The following is a 25200-nucleotide window of genomic DNA, read 5'->3' as shown; positions in this document are numbered from 1 at the left end:
GCCTGACTGATATATACACTCAACAAAATATAAACACAACACTTTTGGTTTTGCTCCCATTTTGTATGAGATGAACTCAAAGATCTAAAACTTTTTCCACATACAAAATATCACCATTTCCCTCAAATATTGTTCACAAACCAGTCTAAATCTGTGATAGTGAGCACTTCTCCTTTGCTGAGATAATCCATCCCACCTCACAGGTGTGCCATATCAAGATGCTGATTAGACACCATGATTAGTGCACAGGTGTACCTTAGACTGTCCACAATAAAAGGCCACTCTGAAAGGTGCAGTTTTGTTTTATTGGGGGGGGATACCAGTCAGTATCTGGTGTGACCACCATTTGCCTCATGCAGTGCAACACATCTCCTTCGCGTAGAATTGATCAGGTTGTCAATTGTGGCCTGTGGAATGTTGGTCCACTCCTCTTCAATGGCTGTGCGAAGTTGCTGGATATTGGCAGGAACTGGTACACGCTGTCGTATACGCCGGTCCAGAGCATCCCAAACATGCTCAATGGGTGACATGTCCGGTGAGTATGCTGGCCATGCAAGAACTGGGACATTTTCACCTTCCAAGAATTGTGTACAGATCCTCGCAACATGGGCCGTGCATTATCCTGCTGCAACATGAGGTGATGTTCTTGGATGTATGGCACAACAATGGGCCTCAGGATCTCGTCACAGTATCTCTGTGCATTCAAAATGCCATCAATAAAATGCACCTGTGTTCTTCGTCCATAACAGATCGCCTGCCCATACCATAACCCCACCGCCACCATGGGCCACTCGATCCACAACATTGACATCAGAAAACCGCTCACCCACACGACGCCACACACGCTGTCTGCCATCTGCCCTGAACAGTGTGAACCAGGATTCATCCATGAAGAGAACACCTCTCCAACGTGCCAAACGCCAGCAAATGTGAGCATTTGCCCACTCAAGTCGGTTCCGACGACAAACTGGAGTCAGGTCGAGACCCCCGATGAGGACGACGAGCATGCAGATGAGCTTCCCTGAGACGGTTTCTGACAGTTTGTGCAGAAATTCTTTGGTTATGCAACCGATTGTTTCAGCAGCTGTCCGAGTGGCTGGTCTCAGACGATCTTGGAGGTGAACATGCTGGATGTGGAGGTCCTGGGCTGGTGTGGTTACACGTGGTCTGCGGTTGTGAGGCTGGTTGGATGTACTGCCAAATTCTCTGAAACGCCTTGGAGACGGCTTATGGTAGAGAAATGAACATTCAATACACGAGCAACAGCTCTGGTTGACATTCCTGCTGTCAGCGTGCCAATTGCACGCTCTCTCAAATCTTGCGACATCTGTGGCATTGTGCTGTGTGATAAAACTGCACCTTTCAGAGTGGCCTTTTATTGTGGGCAGTCTAAGGCACACCTGTGCACTAATCATGATGTCTAATCAGCATCTTGATATGGCACACCTGTGAGGTGGGATGGATTATCTCAGCAAAGGAGAAGTGCTCACTATCACAGATTTAGACTGGTTGTGAACAATATTTGAGGGAAATGGTGATATTGTGTATGTGGAAAAAGTTTTAGATCTTTGAGTTCATCTCATACAAAATGGGAGCAAAACCAAAAGTGTTGCGTTTATATTTTTTGTTGAGTGTAATTGGCCAACCGATATATCTGAGCTTTTTGCCAATGTATTGGTATCAGCATCAGCATTATTTTTGCTCATATGAAAACTTTTATTTCACTGAATAAACAATGCAGAAAAATGTTTTGTCTGTTGGAAATGGTGTCATTATATCGTCTCTTCAGCAGAGGGTGATCCAACAGCATTGTTTACGATTGTTTTGACCACTTGGTTAGGGCCCGGTCACACGATGATAGCTGAACGAAGGAAAAACGTCACAAAGTCACAAATCATCAAGAAAAGGTAGACGAATGATCCTGCTCCTTTCCCATCACCGAAAAGCCCGTGAATCAAGAGTGCAAAAAGGAATTAAACAAAACTGAAACTAATGAAAGAAAAACAAAGCGAACATCGACCTTGGCACTTTAAACAAAATCAAAATGATGGCTTGGACCGACAGCGGGTATGAGACCGAGGCGCAGCCAGCCTTGTCCTCATGTCCGCAGTATTTGTTAGGTCCCTTATTTCAGAGAGTAGCGTCAACTGAGAAAATGTCACCATTTTGAGGCCAATTGTGTTGAACTACTAAACGAACATTTTGTTTTAACATTTTTTTATCAGGTAACCACATACAGCAACACATCCAGGTACAGGTACTATCACAATAAATATAAAAATAGTTATGATATCAAATTTACATGAATTTACAATTTATGATTATTTATTTAATTAATTTAAACCCTGATTTTCACTTCTGCAACTCTGTAACTCCTTGTCATGTTGCCGATGTGCATGACAGTTTTAAAGTTCTCTGTCTCTGGATTATGCTTTATTCGGGACTAATTTGACCTTCAACAAGCTTTTCTTCTACAATCATCACCTCCAATTCAAAGGTAAGCTGTACAATTTCCTCTTTTTCAGACTTTGTGTTGTAAATTTGTGGAATTTTCTGATCCGTTGTAATCAGCATGCACACTGCAAAACTATTCAAATATGAGAGGAAAGAGTGAAAGCAAAAAAGTGTCAAATCAGAGCCTTTTGCTGTGTCTGTTTTAACAGGTGTACGTCCAGGCTGCGGGTCCATGTCTGAGCACGATGTGAAAAAAAAATTAATCATGGAAATGACGCCGGTTCTACTTTTCTCGAATCGGCAAGGGTCAGCGCTGAAGTTTTATTTGTACCTCTGTCACTGTGCACGTCCAGACTGATCTGTCCGGTATATGCGAGGGGTTGTAACCACCCAAACATGTATCGGAAGTTACAGATAACCGATAAGCGATAAATACCAGTATTGTCTCTGGTACACTTGCACCTACGAGGTACTAACAAACTGAGTTTTGAGTTTAACACACGATTGCTTCTGAAAGCATCAAAAACAACAACAGACCCAAACAAGAGCCATCACTTCTGTCTTTGAACATATTGCTCCCTGCTGGAATTTCCTATTTACTACATGGCTTCCAGCACAGACGCAACTGTCATAAGCTCAACTCTACTCAGTCACAATGCTGCCATCAGGCAGAGGTCTTGGAAAATAAAGCAATGCTGAGTTATGGTTCGGTGTATAAATAAAATGAATACTGATAGAATAACTCCATTAATGTCAATTCTGTCATTTGTACAAAGTTAAAATATAAAATATATCTTTTAATGTTGAATAATGCACTAATTCTGAAGTTTTATAACAAACACAGACAGATTGCAAAGGATTCTGGGTAAAAATGGGCCTCTGCTAAACACTGATTGGTTGGTTGGTTGATTATGTAAACCAACACGTTAATGTGACGTGTGTCGTGTGTTGGTGTTTACAGATAAATGTGCTTTTGTAAAATGTTAATTTTTTTATTTGTAAAAACAGGCATTTTCAAAAAACAAAAAACAAAACAAAACAAAAAAGCCAAGTTGTAATTAGATAACCATCTGACCGGTGTCAAAATAGAACACTTCATGATCTACTGGTTCCAGTGCGAGTTTTGGCCCTTTTTCAGTTGATTTTTCATTGGTGCGAGAATTTTTGGATCGCACCGAGTTTCAGGTTAATCGCGCGTTCTGCATCGTTTAGTATACATGGAGTAACGAGTTGCGTTTAACATCTCACGACCACCTCTCGCACTGTGCCTGTGCAAACACCGCAGACCTGTCTTGAAAAGGTTTTTTTTTTTTTTGTTTTGTTTTGTTTAAACTTTGATGTCTCCCATCGTGAGTTTTTGTAAATTAAGTTTGAAAAAAAAGCTTCTGTTTACGTTTTGCGTCTGGAAACATGAGTCCGATGTGTGGTTTTTGAATGTACAATGTGTGTGAGAACATAAATCCTGCGCTCTAAGCTTTTACACCGTGCGGTTCTGTGGTACAGCTGAGCTGGAACCGCGTACAGAAAATTTAACCCCTTCTTCAGTTTGAATACTGCCATGAACACTACTGTCCACCAGATGGCAGTAGAGACTTGACAAACAAAATTCCAGATAATCTGTATCTGCTGCTGCTCTGCTACGTTTAAGATGCGTGGAATTTAATAAACGCAAACACAATAACGTCTATAAACCCAGGAATATTTCACAAGAGTTTTTAGGCACTAGAGTTTAATACTCTTATCCGTGGAGCCTGACCAGTGTCTCAAATGCATTTTTCATGTCGTGAACATACTGAGATTATCCTATCCTACCCATAATGCACCTGGACACACAGCATGCCAACACTAAAACCTTAAAAATTAGCGCATTACTTTACACTAAAACATATATTGATATTTTCACTTTATAAAACTTCAGACATAACATAAATTTAAATAACTTGTCTGAAATTAGTTTGGTTAAAACTTGAACTATAAGTTAAAAATGTATGCCTCTGGATGACTTGGGTGATATTGCCGTCATATCAATATGGGGTTATAAGAAATGAGGTTTTTTATTTTGGTGACCAGTTCTCCTTTACCTGCAGAGGATAGAGCGGTTTCTTCTCGAAGCTGCGCTCCGCTTTTTGCAGAGGGTAGAACTACAATCTGTCATAAAACATTTAACAGGTAGGTGTGCGACTGACTTTAAATTTTATAAAAGTTTATAGCTGTTCAGTTTTGTTTACCGCGGTTAACGGTCTAAAAATTATCGGACAATTTATCAGAAGATAATTAGTCTGATAATGGTTTTCAAAGTTATCTGAGAAGATAATCCGATAATGAAAACATTATCTTCGATAATTATCGGTTATCGGAAACTGTGCCCACCACTTTGTTTATTACATGGAAAACCATACAAAAGCATCCGGTGTATATGATGACAGTTTAGTTGAGTTTACTGTACAGGGGACTGAATTTACCTTTCAAAACTTTGATGATGAAGTCGGCTTCCATGCCATATGGCTGACTTATTTTCCCAAATTTTTCTTCTGTTCAGATCTGAAGGGAATCTATACATCTTGAACCCCTTGTTGTGTCTATTTGTGCATCAAATGCACAACAACCCGGCATTTTCAGCAAATAGTTGTATTTACATGCAGATAGATTAACAGTGAACGCTATTTGGCCCCAAAATGGCACCACGAGTCACATGATCTTTTTTTTTTTTCAGTTCATCATGTCACTACTGTCTGAATAAAGGGACTCTAGTACTTGCAGGTGCGGGATTTGTTTTATTGACAACAGGTGAGAAATGTTGTTTGTCTTCACAACAACAACTGTGTGCACATGCAGGCCATCCACAAACGGCTGAAATGTGTGTAAATAGTTAAAGTAGTTGATAAAATGTTCTTACCGCTATTGTTTCTGTATGACAATGTTGCTTTTTGTCCCAAACATGGACAAGTCATCAGCGATACTAAAGGATTATTAACCGAGCGGGAAGTCTGTACGAGGATATATCTGACTGAGGTGTTAACAGTTCAGACCGAGCGCACCAAGGATATTTGCGACCGTAATCTAGCATTAACCTCCACATATCATGAGACACAAGGGGGTTATTCCCATTCTAATCCAATTCCATCGTTTGCACGGTTATTTTCTGTAAGTAACTTGGTCGGCGAAGCTACCATAGCAACAGCGTCTTCATGCCAAACTGGAAATTCTGTGAGCAAATCCCCTGATTTCTCCATCTCGTCAACTGCATTGAGTAATTCTGTATCAGAATCCACATCAATACTTTTGTATGGTAGCTTACATCTACTTATTTCGGCATTGTCGTCGCTCCACCAGTTTCTCTCGCTCTCAGCTGACAGCGCCATTATTGACACCTGCGCAGCAATGCGGTCAGGGCGCAGAGTTATACATCAAATGTGAATTGGTCGAATATTTTGGCACCATCTACTTTCTATTTGGCACCAATTTTATGGTCTGAAATCTCACACGATTAACTAATCAGATTTGCGGAACAAATGTAATAGGATTAGAATTATAGTTATTTAGTTATCATAGTTATTGTAAATTGTTTACTCCCTAATGTTGGTGTCATATTGGCCCCCCAAAAATCCATTTTAGTCGGGCTTTCGGAAAAAGAGCATCTGCATCCACTCAGATTGATGAATGTGAAGCAGCAAACACTGCAACAATCTTGAATCTCAATATCATGCGCTGACTGACTGAGAGCTCCTAGTCATTATCCAGCTGAGTTTGGGCACAGGTATGGCAGCGTTGAAGGAGGAAAATAATTTTTCCTGCACTAAGCAAGACTCCATAACTCATACAATTTAAAACTGCTGCGCAACAACTACATCACCATTTCCACAGCACCCTCAGATGGTCACAATCGAAAGACATGTTCGCCACCATTCTGTTGTGTCCGAGTCCTGTGAAGGAGGTCTCACAGATTGCAGTGAGTCTCTTCATATTGGAGAGAAACAACTTCCTATTGAGGACTTCTTCTATGGTTTTCTTGACATGGGGGCCCATCAGTGTGACGTAACAAAAGTAGTCGTTGACTTGGAGATGTCCCATTTAATTTTCAAACAAATCTACCAATCCAAGACCATCGTCCTGTGTTTTGATGTTGAGTGCAACCACTAGAGCCTGTGAGATAAATGGAAATTCTTCTGATGCCCCACTAACGAAGCAAAATTAGGAAAACTGGCAGATCATATGTGAAAGGTCAGTTAATTGCTGTTTTGTTTCCCCTTTGGCATGTTGACTGAGTCCACCGCGACAACCTGCAGGTTATTATATTTCAAGTATTGATTGGAATCATACGTGTCTTCTGCGCTCATCCACTTGGCAGTTTTTGTTGTTGTTTCCGATCGGATTATCATCTTGCCGACTCGAGCAAGTGAAGCATGAGGGAGCACAAAGCAGTGCACTTGTCAGACAAGGCATTCATTTGCTTGTTCTGTAAATAATCAGCTCATTAGATCAGATCCTACAAACTATTATAATTTACATGACATCAGTCGTACTTTGTGCTCATGGGTTAACTCACTCATGAAGACTTGTAAACAAACACTGAGTGAGATTATCACAGCTGTGCACTCAGGCAGGAACTTGCCAAAACATCATGGCTTTCATCTTTCATGCTTGATTGTACTTCACTGCATTTTCTTCTCTTGTAATCAGCCTAGGCCCCTTGGAAAAGAACAATACAATTCCATACGAGCACAAATGGGTGGTGCCATATTGCCGTATTTGTTTGAAGCCCTCCAAGGCCTGTTGCAAGATGTCAGGTGATGTCAGAGAGGAAGTGGCGTATGCCCTGAAGGCCAATTGAGTTCTTTTATTCATATAATTCCAAAGTTACCTTACCAACCCCTCTGAACAAGTGTCTAGGCAACAGTACTAAGGAAAAACTTCCTCTGGCCTTTTTTGAGGAAGAAACCTCAAGCAGACCAGAAGACTGATAGGGGTGACCACCTGCTGTTAATGAAGCCCTTTGCTTCATTAACCTTTTCATATATTCACATTTTTCAATAGAATGTAGAAGATATTAATTTGCTCTACCAAATGGCTGAGTTGACCATTAAAGGGTTAACAGTCCCAGAATTTAGATATGATGAGACAGTGTTCTGCTCCAATTTTTAGTGACATAATTTAAGATGAAGAAAATGTAGTACAGCACAACACTAAATATTAATCATACAAAAGAGAGAGCAGATGGGTCTTTCATCTGGATTTGAATAACTCTGCAAAATCAGATTGTTGTATCTCAGTAGGCAGACTGTTCCACAAAACAGGCGCACAATAAGAAAGCTCTGTGGCCTGCTGACTTCTTTTTAACCTTTGGAATGCACAGTAATCCTCCATCCTAAGAATGCAAAGCATGGGCCGGTACATAAGGTTTGATTTATCAGCCAGATATGGAGACCTTGGTCCATGAAGGATTGAAGGATTTTGTATCTTAGTCTGACCTTGCATGGACAAGAACCAGTGGGGGAGGCCAAAATCGGGGCAATATGCTCAAACATTTTTCTGCCAGTCAGAACTCCTGCAGGAGCATGATCCAATCTAGAACAGACAAAGGCATGAATTGGTGAGTCAGCATCTGCCCCCATTAAATCCAGAAACTTCCACCCAGTGAGCGTGTTTAAAAATCACTTGTGGGTGTTTGCACACATGTGACACAGAAAGCCTTAAGATGCACAGACTGGACAGACACGTGTGATAGCACACATTAAGATTGGGTCAGAATTCTAAAATGACAAATCAGAAAAGTAGAACCTTTGATTAATTGTCTCCTATTTTTTGTGACTTAAACCTTATTGAGTCTTATATTTTATTTTTCCAACACAAAAGTCCAGCCACTGCACCCTGTTACTGATATGGGTCCCATCACTGATACATCACCTGTGGCCCAAGTGTAGGTCACAGGTCCTTAAACAGTTTTGTTAGTATACTGTGGAAAAAGACGATGTGCCTTTAGTGGAGGTTACAAATAAATACCCAAATAAATAATATAAAATTCAGCAAATCTAGGTGAGGCATACACTTGATGCACACACTTGCACGCACATCGTCGTGACGATCCCACCCGCTGTGTTCCCAGCTGGACGCCGTGCTTTGTTCCACCGACTGCCATGCGCTGAGTGCTGGACGCTGCGTATATAAAATAATTATTTCATAGTGGATTAATCATTTTCTCTGCAAGTTGGCTGCTGAAAACGGCTCTAATTGCTTCCTGAATCACAGAGGACTGCTCCAGCCGGAGCTGGAGAAAGCATTTGGAGCCGCCTAAAAAGGTAATTTTTTGTCATGTTTGCATTACCATGGCTTGGTAAAACAGTTGCATGTTCTTTCCTTCTTGTGTGCAGCTGTAAAAGTGTTTTTGTGATAGATTTAACATCTCATTATAATCGTTCAGACGAGCTGCACTCTGATGCTACCACTCGCTCTGTTCTCTTCTTCTTTACTCCACTTGATGAGCCGCACGTAGTATTGGCGAGCAGAGCGCGCCACGTTGCATGACATTTATCCGTGAAGGATTTTTTGAACATTTCAAAATTCAATTTTGCTCTTGCTTTCAGTCTGCACCCATTAAAGACAAGTTTACTCTCCTGCACGACACAGGGCGTGCAAGTGCGGCATCAAATTCGTTGCAAGTGTCAGTGAGCCTTAAGGCATGCGGATATATTTGACCTAATGTCATCTATTTTCTTTTCAAAATAAATCTAAGAAATCTTGAGTGGTAAAAAAAAGAAATGACCTACAGGTGGATTGTCCTAAGTGTTGCCACAGTGTCAAAACAAGAACAGAATTATACTTGTTTTTTGTTTAATCAAATCGGAGTAGTAGGCTCATTTTGTAGCCAACAGTGCGTGCTTATAGTCCAGAATAGCACTTCACCACATGAGGTGGAATACTTCTAGTTTTGAGCCATTTTCACTCTTGACTTGTAGACGTATGATCGAGGCCCCGTAAATGATCACTGAATCAAGGTGTGTATGTTTTGGGGGTGTGGTTTTGGTGTAGGTGGAGCGATCACAAGGTTTGTTTCCATGAATTTTAAAGTCACTAACAATCAGAATGTTATCTCCAGGGTTTGCCAAATTTGAGATAAACTCACTAAATTCATCTAAGAATTCAGAATATGGGCCCGGGGGTCTATATAGGGTGACAAAGTAACATGTTTGAGTTTTAGTCTTCCAACCTTGGCTGTGTGTGACATCTTGAGCAGAGCAGAGAGAGTCAAATGTTCAAACGGCTTATGTTTTAGACCCCAAAGAACCAGTAAGCTAAATCCAGATTCATGAATAAAAGCAACACCTCCGCCGTGCTTTGTAATGCGAGGGATATGACTAGATGTGTACGCAGGTGGAACAGGCTCATTTAAGGGGAGGACAATCTATGAGGAGGACTATCTAGGCGGCGTTCCATACTTACAACCCCTGGCAAAAAATTATGGAAATCCACCGGCCCTTGGAGGACTGTTCATTCAGTTGTTTAATTTTGTGGAAAAAAACAGCAGATCACAGACATGACACAAAACTAAAGTCATTTTCAAAATGGCAACTTTCGGGCTTAAGAAAAACTATAAGAAATCAAGAAAAAAAATTGTGGGCAGTCCAGTAACGGTACTTTTTTAGACCAAGCAGAGGGAAAAAAAAAATGGACTCACTCAATTCTGAGGAATAAATTATGGAATCACCCTGTAAATTTTTCATCCCCAAAACTAACACTGCATCAAATCAGATCTGCTCGTTAGTCTGCACTCTAAAAACTGAGTGATCACACCTTGGAGAGCTGTTGCACCAAAGTGGACTGACAATGAATCATGGCTCCAAACACGAGAGAGTGTCAATTGAAACAAAGGACAGGATTATCAAACTCTTAAAAGAGGGTAAATCATCATGCAATGTTGCAAAAGATGTTGGTTGTTCACAGTCAGCTGTGTCTAAACTCTGGACCAAATACAAACAACATGGGAAGGTTGTTAAAGGCAAACATACTGGTAGACCAAGGAAGGCATCAAAGCGTCAAGACAGAAAACTTAAAGCAATATGTCTCAAAAATCGAAAATGCACAACAAAACAAATGAGGAACGAATGGGAGGAAACTGGAGTCAACGTCTGTCACCGAACTGTAAGAAACCGCCTAAAGGATATGGGATTTACATACAGAAAAGCTAAACAAAAGAGATCATTAACACCTAAACAGAAAAAACAAGGTTACAATGGGCTAAGGAAAAGCAATCGTGGACTGTGGATGACTGGATGAAAGTCATATTCAGTGATGAATCTCGAATCTGCATTGGGCAAGGTGATGATGCTGGAACTTTTGTTTGGTGCCGTTCCAATGAGATTTATAAAGATGACTGCCTGAAGAGAACATGTAAATTTCCACAGTCATTGATGATATGGGGCTGCATGTCAGGTAAAGGCACTGGGGAGATGGCTGTCATTACATCATCAATAAATGCACAAGTTTACATTGATATTTTTGGACACTTTTCTTATCCCATCAATTGAAAGGATGTTTGGGGATGATGAAATCATTTTTCAAGATGATAATGCATCTTGCCATGGAGCAAAAACTGTGAAAACATTCCTTGCAAAAAGACACATAGGGTCAATGTCATGGCCTGCAAATAGTCCAGATCTTAATCCAAATGAAAATCTTTGGTGGAAGTTGAAGAAAATGGTCCATGACAAGGCTCCAACCTGCAAAGCTGATCTGGCAACAGCAATCAGAGAAAGTTGTAGCCAGATTGATGAAGAGTACTGTTTGTCACTCATTAAGTCCATGCCTCAGAGACTGCAAGCTGTTATAAAAGCCAGAGGTGGTGCAACAAAATACTAGTGATGTGTTGGAGCATTCTTTGGTTTTTCATGATTCCATAATTTTTTCCTCAGAATTGAGTGATTCCATATTTTTTTCCCTCTGCTTGTTCTAAAAAGTAACCGTTACTGACTGCACAATTTTTTTTTCTGATTTTTATAGTGTTCTTTAAAGCCAGAATGTTGCCCATTTGAAATGACTTTAGTTTTGTGGTCATGTCTGTGATCTGCTTTTTTTTTCTACAAAAATTAAACAACCTGAATGAACATCCTCCGAGGCCGGTGATACATAATTTTTTGCCAGGGGTTTGTAGATAATTTTTTCAACAGTGATTTTGAGGGAAGGTGACCTCACGTTTAAAACGATCCAAAATTAAGGACCTCACTGGGGTTATCATTTTGGCTTTTTGTATTCGGAGGTCGTCCAAGTAATATAGTATCATACCTTAGATTAAGTTTGAGTTTGTGAAATTCCACATGGGCTGACGACAGCAGACACGGAATGTCTGATGTTGCAGAAAACAGCCAGTGGGGCACCCTTAATTTTAGTGTTTATTCAGTGTAGTAATGAGCACGAAATGTGCAAAACATATTCCTCTACACTTTTTATGGGTGCCTCTGTGGAAACAGGCCACAGTTTCAGTTTGAAAAATGTCCCTCCTTAGCACATAAACTACACAGTCACCATAGTGGATTTCCTGCACTATTTTCCCCGCTATGCTAATGGTCTCCATACCAACATTAATAAGAGGCCCTGCAGGTTCTCTAATTACCTGCTCCCTGTAGAACTCATATATTTTTGTCGATATGAGCCATTCTCTGAGCTGGAAAAATAATATTGATCTGAACAAGCAGACGGCTGTGAAATGGAAGCAAAGGGACCGTCTACAAAGTGCAAAAATGAAAAGACACACCAGAAAAATATTCAGTAATACAATACAAGGTGGGATTGCACCAAATTCACTGAACACATCAGTGTCTACTGCTGGTTAGACTTCAGCACTCACTTTGGAAAAATGCCTTTTAGAAAAATTTAAGGAAATTTATATGGGAGTCAAATTTTGAATATCACTAAGACGTGGTGTTCTGGCCTGGAGATAGGGGTAGAAGTTAACCGTGGGCTTGGAGGGCTGTCAATCAGCTTAGCTAAGGCTGAAAAGGTTCACTACTGGTAATGGTGACTGCGAGCTGGGTACCACAACCAGGCAGCAAGCCTTATGAGAATTCTTCTGCCTAACAGTAGTCCAAAAGCTGTCGTCTTTAGCCGGCTGAGCTAAGCTAATGCTAATGGTCATGCTAGCCAATCCAACACTAAATAGGGGAGGTGATGGTCTAGTGTTTAAAGTGTTGGGCTTGAGACCACAGGATCCTCGGTTCAAATCCCAGCCTGGGTGGAAAATCACTAAGGGCCCTTGGGCAAGGTCCTGAATCCCTAGTTGCTCCCGGTGTATAGTGCGTACCTTGTATGGCAGCACCCTGACATCAGGGTGAATGTGAGGCATTGAGCTATATAAATGCAGCCCGTTTAAGCTCGTCTGGAGTGCTCGTAACATCTAACTCCACTGAGCTAAGAAGCTAATCTAGCTTACAAACATGGCTCTCTAAGAGGGCCACCATTTCTGACAACATCATGGGGATGAATATTACGTGAGTTATAGTCCACATGACGCGCTGTCCTTCACCACGCCTGGACAGCTGGACACGCGGAGCCGGCTGATGTGGACATGATATGAGAGCAAGGCTTCATTCGTGTCAGTCCATTACCTTGTTTATGTCCATGGCCATGGGTCATGTACAGAGGAACAGAAGGATGATACTTGTATTGTTCGCTATTTATAGCAGGAATTAAATATTATAAACTGCTTTTGCTTGTTTTGTGTGTGTGTGTTTGTTTTTGTTTTTTTGTTGTTTTTTACAGTGAGAACAGATTCATTACTAGTACCATGATTGTGTTACATTTAAAGAGTACATTCATTGTTCCTATAATTTTCTGAATCTGTGCTCTCGCATTATTTTGTGCTTCCATATTTTCATTGATTTATGTACATATGTCCAGCATTTAATTGCTTCACTGCTGTGGGAGCGTGATATGGTGTCACACTTTCCACGTGCTGGCACTGTATTTGTGCGCGTGCCCATGAGCATACACCGTCAACGCCAGACCATTCATGCCTGTCCGACCGTGTGTCCCTCCCAACAGCAGGTGGAATTTTTTACTGTTCGCCAAATCAGTCTTTCTCACTCTTTTTCGTCTGGTTCCTGCTTCTTTCACCCAATTTTGTGTTATGTGTAAAAGGGCCATAAGGTTAGAAACTACTGTTGTTTGTTTTCTACAGTGTTTCTCTTAAGATTTATTGAGCCGTGAACTTCGAATCTGTGAATATCTTTCTAACTTTACTGGAGTCTTCAAGGAAGGTTTCTTTCCTCCCTGATTTTGGGACCTACATTACCATTTGACAGGTGTACCACCCAGTCAAACTCACCACCTGACACAGAGATAAGCTTTGTGATCAAGGTTTCCTGAAGTAATTGATCCATAAACTGAAATGCGTAAACTAGTTAACCCTCTGGGGCCGACGTCGTATACGACGGCTAAGACCAAGTTTTACTAAATTATAAATAATTTTTTAATGATATGAGATAGAAACTTACTTTTTTTGCTGAAAAGTTAACTCCATGTACTTTCGAGCCACCGTCCACCATCTTTGTACTCCTCATAGAAGCTGTGTGATGATGTGAGCAGTGTGAGTGTCCAATCAGAATTGGTTCACTGTCACATAGTTTTCCAAAATCCAATCGTAAGGCAGATTCACCTCACGTGACACACCAAAGATTGTAGTGAAGGTGTCATCAGTGCCTTGGACAGAGAGAAAAAGAGCAAAATCAGTCAGCCGGAAATAACTGCACCTAAGTCCTAAGGCATTAATTCACCAGCAGTAATCAACAGGGAAGCAAAGAGATTACTAAGGTGGTCATCGGCAGGTAGCCCTGTGCTTCACTAACAGACCCAGAATTTAGATTTAGTGAGGCTGAGACCTGTTCCGTTGCTAATAATTTTAATTAGGAGAGGAAGCATAGTTCCACACTACACATAGTTCCACAGTACCATCTGTTGCATTCATGTGAAATGGGGATGTCCTGTTGGCCTTCTCCAGCTGCTGGGGTCCTTTACACTGAGGCACTTGCATGCTGGATCATACCCTGAGAAACATACCACATATCCAAAATGTCATAGCTGATGCAACTGATAAATCAGTTCAGTTTCAATTCAATTTATTTATGCAGTACCAAATTACAACATAATTCACCTCAAGGCACTTCACAAAGGTTAGACCAGAGCATGTACACTTGAAGAGTTCAGATGCAAAACCCAGTATCTGCAAAATTATAAGTTTTTAGTTGAGGCCAACATGTACTTGGCTGTCAAGGGGACCGTCAGTGTGCAAAATATGAAAGAATTTGAACAAACTGTTTTCATTTTATTGATGAAAGTCTGTGCCTTTCCGAATATGGTTTCCTTTAAATCTCCATTTTCAACTGCATTTTTCTCCATTTAAAAAATGGGTTTTGCATCTGAACTCTTCACTTGCAACAGTGGTCAGGAAAAACTCCCTCAGGTACTTTTGATTATAGGAAGAAACTTCAAGCAGACCAGACTCAGAGGAGTGACCATCTGCTTTGACTGTATTACTGACAGCAAAATAACAACTAAAACTAAGTGCAACAAATAATTACCAAATGTGGAAAACAGAGATGATGCAACTAGAACCCCTGGGAAAAAGTATGGAATCATCGGCCTCGGAGGATGTTCATTCAGTTGTTTTGTAGAAAAAAATCAGATCACAGACATGACACAAAACTAAAGTCATTTCAAATGGCAGCTTTCTGGCTTTAAGAAACACTATAAGAAATCAGCAAAAAAAAAAATTGTGTCAGTCAGTAACAGTTACTTTTTTTAGACCAAGCAGAGGGAAAAAAAAAAATGGAATCACTCAATTCTGAGGAAAAAATTATGGAATCATGAAAACAAACGAACGCTCCAACACATCACTAGTATTTTGTTGCACCACCTCTGGCTTTTATAACAGCTTGCAGTCTCTGAGGCATGGACTTAATGAGTGACAAACAATACTCTTCATCAATCTGGCTCCAACTTTCTCTGATTGCTGTTGCCAGATCAGCTTTGCAGGTTGGAGCCTTGTCATTGACCATTTTCTTCAACATCCACCAAAGATTTTCAATTGGATTAAGATCCACTATTTGCAGGCCATGACATTGACCCTATGTGTCTTTTTGCAAGGAATGTTTTCACAGTTTTTGCTCTATGACAAGATGCATTATCATCTTGAAAAATGATGTCATCATTCCCAAACATCCTTTCAATTGATGGGTTAAGAAAAGTGTCCAAAATATCAACATAAACTTGTGCATTTATTGATGATGTAATGACAGCCATCTCCCCATTGCCTTTACCTGACATGCAGCCCCATATCATCAATGACTGTGGAAATTTGCATGTTCTCTTCAGGCAGTCATCTTTATAAATCTCATTGGAACGGCACCAAACAAAAGTTCCAGCATCATCACCTTGCCCAATGCAGATTCGAGATTCATCACTGAATATGACTTTCATCCAGTCATCCACAGTCCACGATTGCTTTTCCTTAGCCCATTGTAACCTTGTTTTTTTCTGTTTAGGTGTTAATGATGGCTTTCATTTAGCTTTTCTATATGTAAATCCCATTTCCTTTAGGCGGTTTCTTACAGTTTGGTCACAGATGTTGACTCCAGTTTCCTCCAATTCGTTCCTCATTTGTTTGTTTGTTGTGCATTTTCGATTTTTGAGACATATTGCTTTAAGTTTTCTGTCTTGACGCTTTGATGTCTTCCTTGGTCTACCAGTATGTTTGCCTTTAACAACCTTCCCATGTTGTTTGTATTTGGTCCAGAGTTTAGACACAGCTGACTGTGAACAACCAACATCTTTTGCAACATTATGTGATGATTTACCCTCTTTTAAGAGTTTGATAATCCTCTCCTTTGTTTCAATTGACATCTCTCGTGTTGGAGCCATGATTCATGTCAGTCCACTTGGTGCAACAGCTCTCCAAGGTGTGATCACTCCTTTTTAGATGCAGACTAACGAGCAGATCTGATTTGATGCAGGTGTGTAGTTTTGGGATGAAAATTTACAGGGTGATTCCATAATTATTCCTCAGAATTGAGTGAGTCCATATTTTTTCCCTCTGCTTGGTCTAAAAAAGTAACCGTTACTGACTGCCACAATTTTTTTTCCTGATTTCTTATAGTGTTTTCTTAAAGCCAGAAACGTTGCCATTTGAAATGACTTTAGTTTTGTGTCATGTCTGTGATATGCTTTTTTTCTACAAAATTAACAACTGAATGAACATCCTCCGAGACCGGTGATTTCATAATTTTTGCCAGGGGTTGTAAGCAACTATATACTATTGTAAACTAATATTCCTTATATCTTAAACTTTCTTAGTGGCCATTCATTTGACACAAAGTCATTCAAACGGTACTGCTAGTTTCCACAGCGCTACCCAACACCCTTTTCATGCAAGTATTGAACAGTGTATCAGATACATCCCTGATGAATGCCAGTATTCACTGGGGAAATTCTGAGTTCCTACCCTTGCCCAGTACAGCTGTCACAGTACCTGTGTATAGGCCAGCTATGGTGTCCATGCGATTTCTGAGCACATCCCAGAGAGCAGCCTGGACATCCAAATTACAACACCTACGCTTTGGTCACATTAGCTACAGCAAGCGACAGAGGCAAAGTGATGACTTGCCATTCATTTTCAATCAGAGTGGGAGAGACAACGGTCGCTCTGCCACAAGATAGGTGGGGCCAAAATAGACCTGAAATCTATTCTATGTAAATACTGAGTGACATGACATGGCGACTGCCAGTCAGAGTGAATGGGCAGCCTAACATCAGGTGGGTGTTCACTCAAATAAAATATTTTCAAGATTGCAGAATATGCTCTGAAACAACTTATGTTTCTCATGTGTTTTGTAAAAGTTAGCAAGAAATAAACATTTCTAAATCCAGATACACCATATTTGTAGCTAGATAACACCTTTGAGGTGACTTACAAGACATCTTATGGAGATGTAGTGGGGCAGGTCCCCCTGGAACACCCATCAAGTGACAAAGCTAACTCTGTGTCATTGTCATTTGTAGCTAATGTGACAATTAGTGTGGGAATCTCACAATTGCAGTTTGCAAATACAATGCTAAATGTACGGTCTTGTAATTTTCTTTCCCTAGTTATTAAATCTTAATGAGCAAGAGCATTGTGAAATATATTTTGACATCTGTTGCATCTCAATTAATGTGGAATTACTGTGTGATATAACACCTATCACCTTGATTATTATCTTTTTAGACAGGTGTTTGGAATAGAATGGTAAGCCTGGGCCATAGAGTACGGGTTATCTTTCAATAATCTGAGGCAAAATTAAAGCATTTTGATGGTACTTCAGTTTCATATGTCACAGAAACAAGCTGAGATAGACCTAAATTATGTTTATATAGAATTTCTGTGAGCACAGTCATTGAATTATGGAACTTGGGGATGTTTAATTTCAAACCTCAAACATATGAAATAGCAAACGACCGAATAAAACTGATCTGTATTTTAATGTAGTGTATGCCCGTGAAGGCGACTTATTCATTTATTTAAAATGTCCCTTTCATTCACAGGTTTGATTGCAATGTGATTAATCATGCAGCCCAACTTTATATTTATTTTTATTTTAATTTATTTTTTGAAACACTTTGTATTGTTTGGTTGAAATTGTGATATTATTATTATTATTATTATTATTATTATTATTATTATTGTTATTAAGTTCCTTTTAATTAAGTTTCTTTTCCTCAGTGGGTGGCAAATTTGTGTCTGTCAGTCTGTCTAAATTCTGTGCATGTGTGTGTGTGTGTGGTGTGCTCACATTTTAAATGCTTATTTTTTCTTTGATGCAGGAGAGGCGGCTACATATGTATGTTGTGTACTGTCAAATAAGCCCAAGTCAGAGCACATTGTCTCGGAGTACATTGAATCTTACTTGAGGTAAATATCTCTTCATTCCATTTTCAACACCCACTTACTCCAATTAAGGGTCGCGGGGGGCTGGAGCCTATCCCAGCAGTCATAGGGCGTGAGGCGCGGTACACCCTGGACAGGACGCCAGACTATCACAGGGCCACATATAGACAAATAAACACATTCACACCCACACGTACACCTACAAGCAACTTACAGACACCAACCCACCTAACCTGCATGTCTTTGGATGTGGGATTAGCTGGAGCACCTGGAGGAACCTACACGGGCATGGGGAGAACATGCAAACTCCACACAGAAAGGTCAGAGGTGGGGATGCGATCCCACAGCCTTCTTGCTGTGAGGCAACAGTGCTAACCACTAAGTCACTGTGCTGCTATAAATATCTCTTATCCCACAAATCACAGAGTTTTCCAGAAACTGTTCCCACAAGTCCTTAAATATTTGAACAGTGACACAATTTTTCAAACTTTGCTTCTGTACATCAGCACATTGGAGCTGTAATGAAACAATTAAGATCTCCTTATATCTGACTGTGTCTGTATGTACAGTGGACATAATCGTGTGTATTTGAGCTGCCATGTGTGTTCAGTACATGGCAGAAAAATGGATGGATTTATTGTCAGATAGCTGTCATTTTGCTGCTGTCACTGTCTTGCTGACTGTTGCTGTGTGTGTGTGCGTGTGTGTGTGTGTGTCAGGAGCTGCGGCAGCAGCTGGGCCACAGGCTGCAGCTGAACGACCTGCTCATTAAACCTGTTCAGAGGATCATGAAGTACCAGCTGCTGCTTAAGGTGAAAAAGAAGTCACACATTATTCAGAGTGCAGCCACTCACAGGACGCATGCATGTGTGGACACTAGACATGGGTGACATAAAGTTTTAATTATTTCATGGTACATAAATGATGACATGAAAAAAGTTCCATTCATCACACTCACCCATGGGCCAAATTCCTGGGCTTCCATAAAGAATTTGTGTGAGGTGGAGGTGGATGTTTCTGTTTAGAATCCTCAATGGGAGCAGCTGACAGAAAGAAAGAAAAATGTACCTTTAATGACCCGACTTCCACAGTGAGGAAAAAATGCAAACAAAACTTGAAGTGCTTGACATGCTATGTGTGCACAACAAAATATAATCCATTCCCATCATTTGATTTGATTGATTCAGAATCATTTCTGAGCACAAGCTGAATAATAATTTTGTCAGCACATGTGGCCAAGACATTTATTCCTCTGTAAGCATGTACTCATTGGGCATCAAAGTTTGTTCTGTGCACAGTGAATGTATTTCTGTGTTTGTTATTAAAGAAAAAAACCCCACACAATTATAACCTCTTGCACAGTGCACATTCAACTCGGTACAGTGCACACAGTGCACACTACACAATTCATCAAATTGTTACAACAAAATTGTATCTTGTATACACATAGCAGCGTTTGGAGTGCTGTGAGTTGTGGCCAATTTAAACATATACTAGCGTGTTGCCTGTGGGGATCCACAGGCTGTAGACTGGGTAGTGTTTATAAAATCGGTAGCTGACATTTTTGTGGTAAGGGTGGTAATAAATTAAGCAAAGCTTGTTTAATGCGTTGGATTGGCGTGTGAGTCCAGAATATTTTTAGAACCTTAGAACTCAAAACTTTTTAGAAGAAGAACTCAACCCCTTTATTTCTTGTTAATTATGTAATTTTTAATGCTAATTTACTGTCTTAAAGTATTTATAAATTGTTTAGGTTATTGTTATCACATACACACTATTATTATTTTATTTATATTTCTATTTTCTTATTTGATTTTTAAATGGAGTGCAATGGAAATAAGTGTTAACCCTTTCTTGTGTCATTCATGTATTTTTGTATTTTTAATGTTTACAGTTATGCAACCACAATTTCAATGAAGTTGGGATGTTGTGTGAATGTTACAACAGAATACAATGATTTGCAAATCCTTTTCAACCTATATTCAAGTGAATACACCACAAAGACAAGATATTTATTGTTCAAACTCATAGACTTTTTTGTGCAAATATTTGCTTATTTTGAAATGGATGCCTGCAACATCTTTCAAAAAAGCTGCGACAGGGGCAACAAAAGACTGGGAAAGTTGATGAATGCTCAAAGAACACCTGTTTGGAACATTCCACAGGTGAACAGGTTAATTTGAAACAGGAGAGTGTCATGATTGGGTATAAAAGGAGCATCCCCAAAAGGCTCAGCCATTCACAGGCAAAGATGGGGTGAGGATCACCACTTTGTGAACAACTGCGTGCATAAATAGTCCAACAGTTTAAGAACAATATTTCTCAACGTTCAATTGCAAGGAATTTAGGGATTCCATAATCTACAGTCCATAATATAATCAGAAGATTCAGAGAATCTGGAGAACTTTCTGCACGTAAGCTGCAAGGCCAAAAACCAATATTGAATGCCCGTGACCTTTGATTCCTCACGTGGCACTGCATTAAAAACCGACATTGTGTAAAGGATTTTACCGCATGGGCTCAAACACTTCAGAAAACCATTGTCAGTTAACACAGTTGATCTCTACATCTATAAGTGCAAGTTAAAACTCTGCCATGCAAAGCGAAAGCTATACATCAACAACATCCAGAAATGCTGTGGCCTTCTCTGGGCCCGAGCTCATTTGAAACGGGCAGATGCAAAGTGGAAAAGTGTGCTGTGGTCTGACAGCACACTTTTCCACATTTCAAATTGATTTTGGAAATCATGGACGTCGTGTCCTCTGGACAAAAGAGGAAAAAGACCATCCAGATCTGTGATGGTATGGGGGTGCATTAGTGCCTATGCCATGGGCAACTTACACATCTGTGATGGCACCATCAATGCTGAAAGGTACATCCAGGTTTTGGAGCAACACATGTCCCTGCTTTTTTGAAAACGTGTTGCAGGCATCCATTTCAAAATGAGCAAATATTTGCATAAAAACAAAGTTTATCAGTTTGAACATTAAACATCTTGTATTTGTGGTGTATTCAATTGAATATAGGTTGAAGAGTATTCACAAATCACAGATGTGTAAGTTGCCTATGGCACAGGCAACTTACACATCTGTGATGGCTCCATCAGTGCTGAAAGGTACATCCAGGTTTTGGAGCAACACATGCTGCCATCCAAGCAACATCTTTTTCAGGGACGTCCCTGCTTATTTCAGCAAGACAATCCCAAGCCACATTCTGCACATGTTACAACAGCATGGCTTCGTAGTAAAAGAGTGCGGGTACTAGACTGGCCTGCCTGCAGTCCAGACCTGTCACCCATTGAAAATGTGTGGCGCATTATGAAGTGTAAAATAGGACAACGGAGACCCCGGACTGTTGAATAACTGAAGTCGTACATCAAACAAGAATGGGAAAGAATTCCACCTACAAAGCTTCAACAATTAGTGTCCTCAGTTCCCAAACACTTATTGACACAGTGGTAAACATACCACTGTTCCAGCTTTTTTGAAACATGTTGCAGAAATCCATTTCAAAATGAGCAAATATTTGCACAAAAACAATAACGTTTATCAGTTTAAACATTAAATATCTTGTCTTTGTCATGTATTCAATTGAATATAGTTTGAAGTTGATTTGTAAATCATTGTATTCTGTATTTATTTACATTTTACACAACGTCCCAACTTCATTGGAATTGGAGTTGTATTATGTACATACATCAAATCAAAATCACTCATGCTTTTATTATAAAGGTGACTTACCACCCCCTGCTGGAATGGCATGATTCCAGAAAATAGGAGCAAGCATGCACAGCTGCTGTAGACAGGTGGTGTTAATTTGACAAACAAAACACTGGCTGAAGACATTAAAACCACTAAACATTTCATTCATGGTACCACCAGTCACTCATGGTAATAGGAACATGAGACTTATCTAAACTGACTAAACGAACTGAGCTACAACAACCACAATAAATCAGTAACACTAGCAACACTGTTAAACTAACATGAACCACAATAACAACATCTAAAACCTCAAAACTCCGAAATCCCATGGTGCATTGCAGCACAGCATCCATTGTTTATTGGTTAGCTACAATTGCTAATTTCTCCAAAAATAGCTGTCCTATCAAGCTTCCGTTTTGCAGTGTTCATCCTTGACCCAAAATACATAAGCATACAAATGACAAATGTCAGCTCTCCCCAGTTTTTGCATAATCGAAGCCATACTCACGCACACATGCATGCACACATACAGAGGCCGCTTGACTATTATAATATAGATATTTTTTTCTCTCACTCTGAACATCTGCATGGAGCACAGATGTAACAATTGTTATGCGCTTCCTCCACCCTCCTCCTTTGGTGCCTGGACCAGATATGAGCGCAACCTGAGACATATTATTCTGTCTTTTTTGAAGACCGTTCTTCATCATGTTGATGCATTTATGTTATGGCAGTATCAAAGTGTGCTGTCACGTACTTTATGGTCAGCTTAACTTTTCTTCTGCACCTGCTTTGAACTCCTTTCGCTGTACCTGTTTTCATTTTGCATGAGCTGCCTACATACAGCGCATATGAAAACACGTCATCAGCGGCTTTTACAGATATATTGCTAATACCATATTGTACCTACATGCCGAAACTCCAAATGCACTGTTTGCACACAGCCTGCCTTCCAGTTACAGAGGAAAACTATTCATGTTTAGGATTAAACAATGTGGAAATATACATGATGGTCTTTGAAGGAGGCCATAAAATGGCATCGGTGTCATAAATCCTCCTCTAAATATAAACCGTTGTCCTCTGGCATTCAAATGAATGGTGATTTCAGCAACCCATAAATACTCTTCCAGACGTCCTCACCTGGAATGCTGTGGTGTGTTTATTTGAACAGGACTTCCTGAAGTATTATACCAAAGCTGGGATGGACACAGAGGAATTAGAGGTGGGTGTCCCGATGCTTAAAATGCACCATTTAAAGTGTTGTTTTAAGTGCAGAAGTTTATCAGTTTGTATTCTTAGTAACTGGCTTTTGATTTTTAAACAGAAAGCAGTAGAAGTGATGTGCTTTGTGCCAAAACGCTGCAATGACATGATGAATGTTGGCCGACTGCAAGGCTTTGAGGTAAGTCTGTGGAATTCAGGCTGCCCTTCAGAGTCTCCAAAACATTTCCTGTGCCAACTATTCAGGCTGTAAAAGCCAGAGTGCAGGCATTTTTATCTGTTTCTTTTGTTTTACGGCTGTACCAGGGGAAGATCACAGCTCAGGGAAAGCTGTTGCAGCAAGACACTTTCACTGTTACAGAGCAGGACAGCAGCTTCTTGTCCCGAGCTAAGGAGAGACGGGTCTTCCTGTTTGAACAGCTGGTCATCTTCAGTGAGCCAATAGAGAGGAAGAAAGGCTTCTCTCTTCCTGGATACATCTTTAAGAACAGCATAAAGGTGAGTAACCGCTGCACTGTAGTGACCACCTATCTGGATGTTTTCATGAAAAACCAAAAGGGATTCATAATCTGCACAGGAGGAACACCCAACCTTGACTGTTGCTTAAATCAGCACGTTACATAACCACATAGCGGGGAGACGTTAGCGGCTCAGTGGAGTGTTTAACCTCTGGTGCCTCACAAATGCCTGTCAGATGTGAGCAGGATGTGGTGTGTTCCAGGTGAGCTGCCTGGGGGTGGAGCCGAGTGTGGATGGTGGTGATGATGCACGTTTTGCGTTGACGTCACGCAACCCCGATGGAAGTTTGGTGCGCTTCCAGCTACAGGCTTCCTCCACTGAGATCTGCAGGGCCTGGGTCAATGACGTGGTTCAGATTCTTGAAACGCAGCGGAACTTCCTCAATGGTAAGTCCCCGCTGGGATCTGAACACAGAAATTCATCTCCACCTCCACAGCTCATGTATGAGCTCTACACAATTTTCTTTTATTCAAGCTCTCATGCATGAGTCAGTGAGAGTGAAGATGGGTTTTTTTTTGGTATTGTAATCTGCTTTAGTGTGGAAATCAATTCTCCACAACAACCTTTAATCTTAACAATCTCAAATCCACCAGCACATTGTGTGTACATCACACTCAGGCAAGATGATTGCTTGAATTGTTTACAGCATCTACATTTACAATTACAGCAGGCCACAGAGCAGGTGATTAGAGACCCTGCAAGGTTGATGACAAATGTGGATGTGGAATCCATTAGCTTAGCGGGGAAATTAGTGCAGGAAATCCACTATGGTGATATTGCAGTTTATCTGTTATATTAAGTTTTGCTTTGCAAACTTAATACCCATTACTACATTGGATGACGTTGAATTTGAGGATGGCCCATTGGCTGTTCCAGCAATATCAAAGATTTTGGGTCTGCTACCTACAACTCGCATGGAATGTCTCAAACCTAAACCTACTTCCAGGCATCTTATATATGCTACTCTGGAACCACCCCTAAATTCAAACAGTCCAACTGTCAACCCCACTGAGGTCCTTAGTCTGGGTTTCATTAACATTGCATGGGAACGCTTAGGGTGTGTGGATTTTTGCTTACAAAGATTAACATTTTTTTCAAGGCCAGGAAAAGAAAGTTTCAGGTTCATTCCAGGGTCTTAAACTACCTTGCCAGGCTTTTGACTGGGGCTGGAGAGCTAAAAGCCTTGAAAAAGAACTGTGTTGCACAGCTTCTTGCGTGTGCTAACACTCTGTAACTCCAGTGGAGTTAATTTTGCGATGTGGTGCAGCCTTACTTTGTGAAATACAGACTCCACTCAATTCCAAAAAATTGTGAAACAAAAGTGCATAACAAGTGGATGGAAACGTGCACAAATCCACTCTTCCTTTGGCCGCATTAATGAAAATTTGCATGAGT

The 25200-nt window shown here is 40.4% G+C and overlaps 1 protein-coding gene across 1 annotated transcript in view; it reads left to right on the top strand.

The window, feature by feature from the left end:
• The window catches only part of arhgef25a (Rho guanine nucleotide exchange factor (GEF) 25a), a 370615-nt gene that overhangs the window by 318945 nt on the left and 26470 nt on the right, over window positions 1-25200 (top strand). Inside the window, exons 12-14 of the mRNA XM_034172401.1 lie at window positions 23390-23467; window positions 23593-23784; window positions 24008-24191. Coding sequence (XP_034028292.1) covers window positions 23390-23467; window positions 23593-23784; window positions 24008-24191 — 454 coding nt within the window. The remainder of the gene's footprint in view (window positions 1-23389; window positions 23468-23592; window positions 23785-24007; window positions 24192-25200) is intronic.

This window comes from Thalassophryne amazonica, chromosome 6 (genome assembly GCF_902500255.1).
Source record: "Thalassophryne amazonica chromosome 6, fThaAma1.1, whole genome shotgun sequence".
Classification (NCBI taxonomy): domain Eukaryota; kingdom Metazoa; phylum Chordata; class Actinopteri; order Batrachoidiformes; family Batrachoididae; genus Thalassophryne; species Thalassophryne amazonica.
The sequence above is the reverse complement of the archived record's forward strand: the minus strand, read 5'-3'. Positions and strand labels throughout refer to the sequence as shown.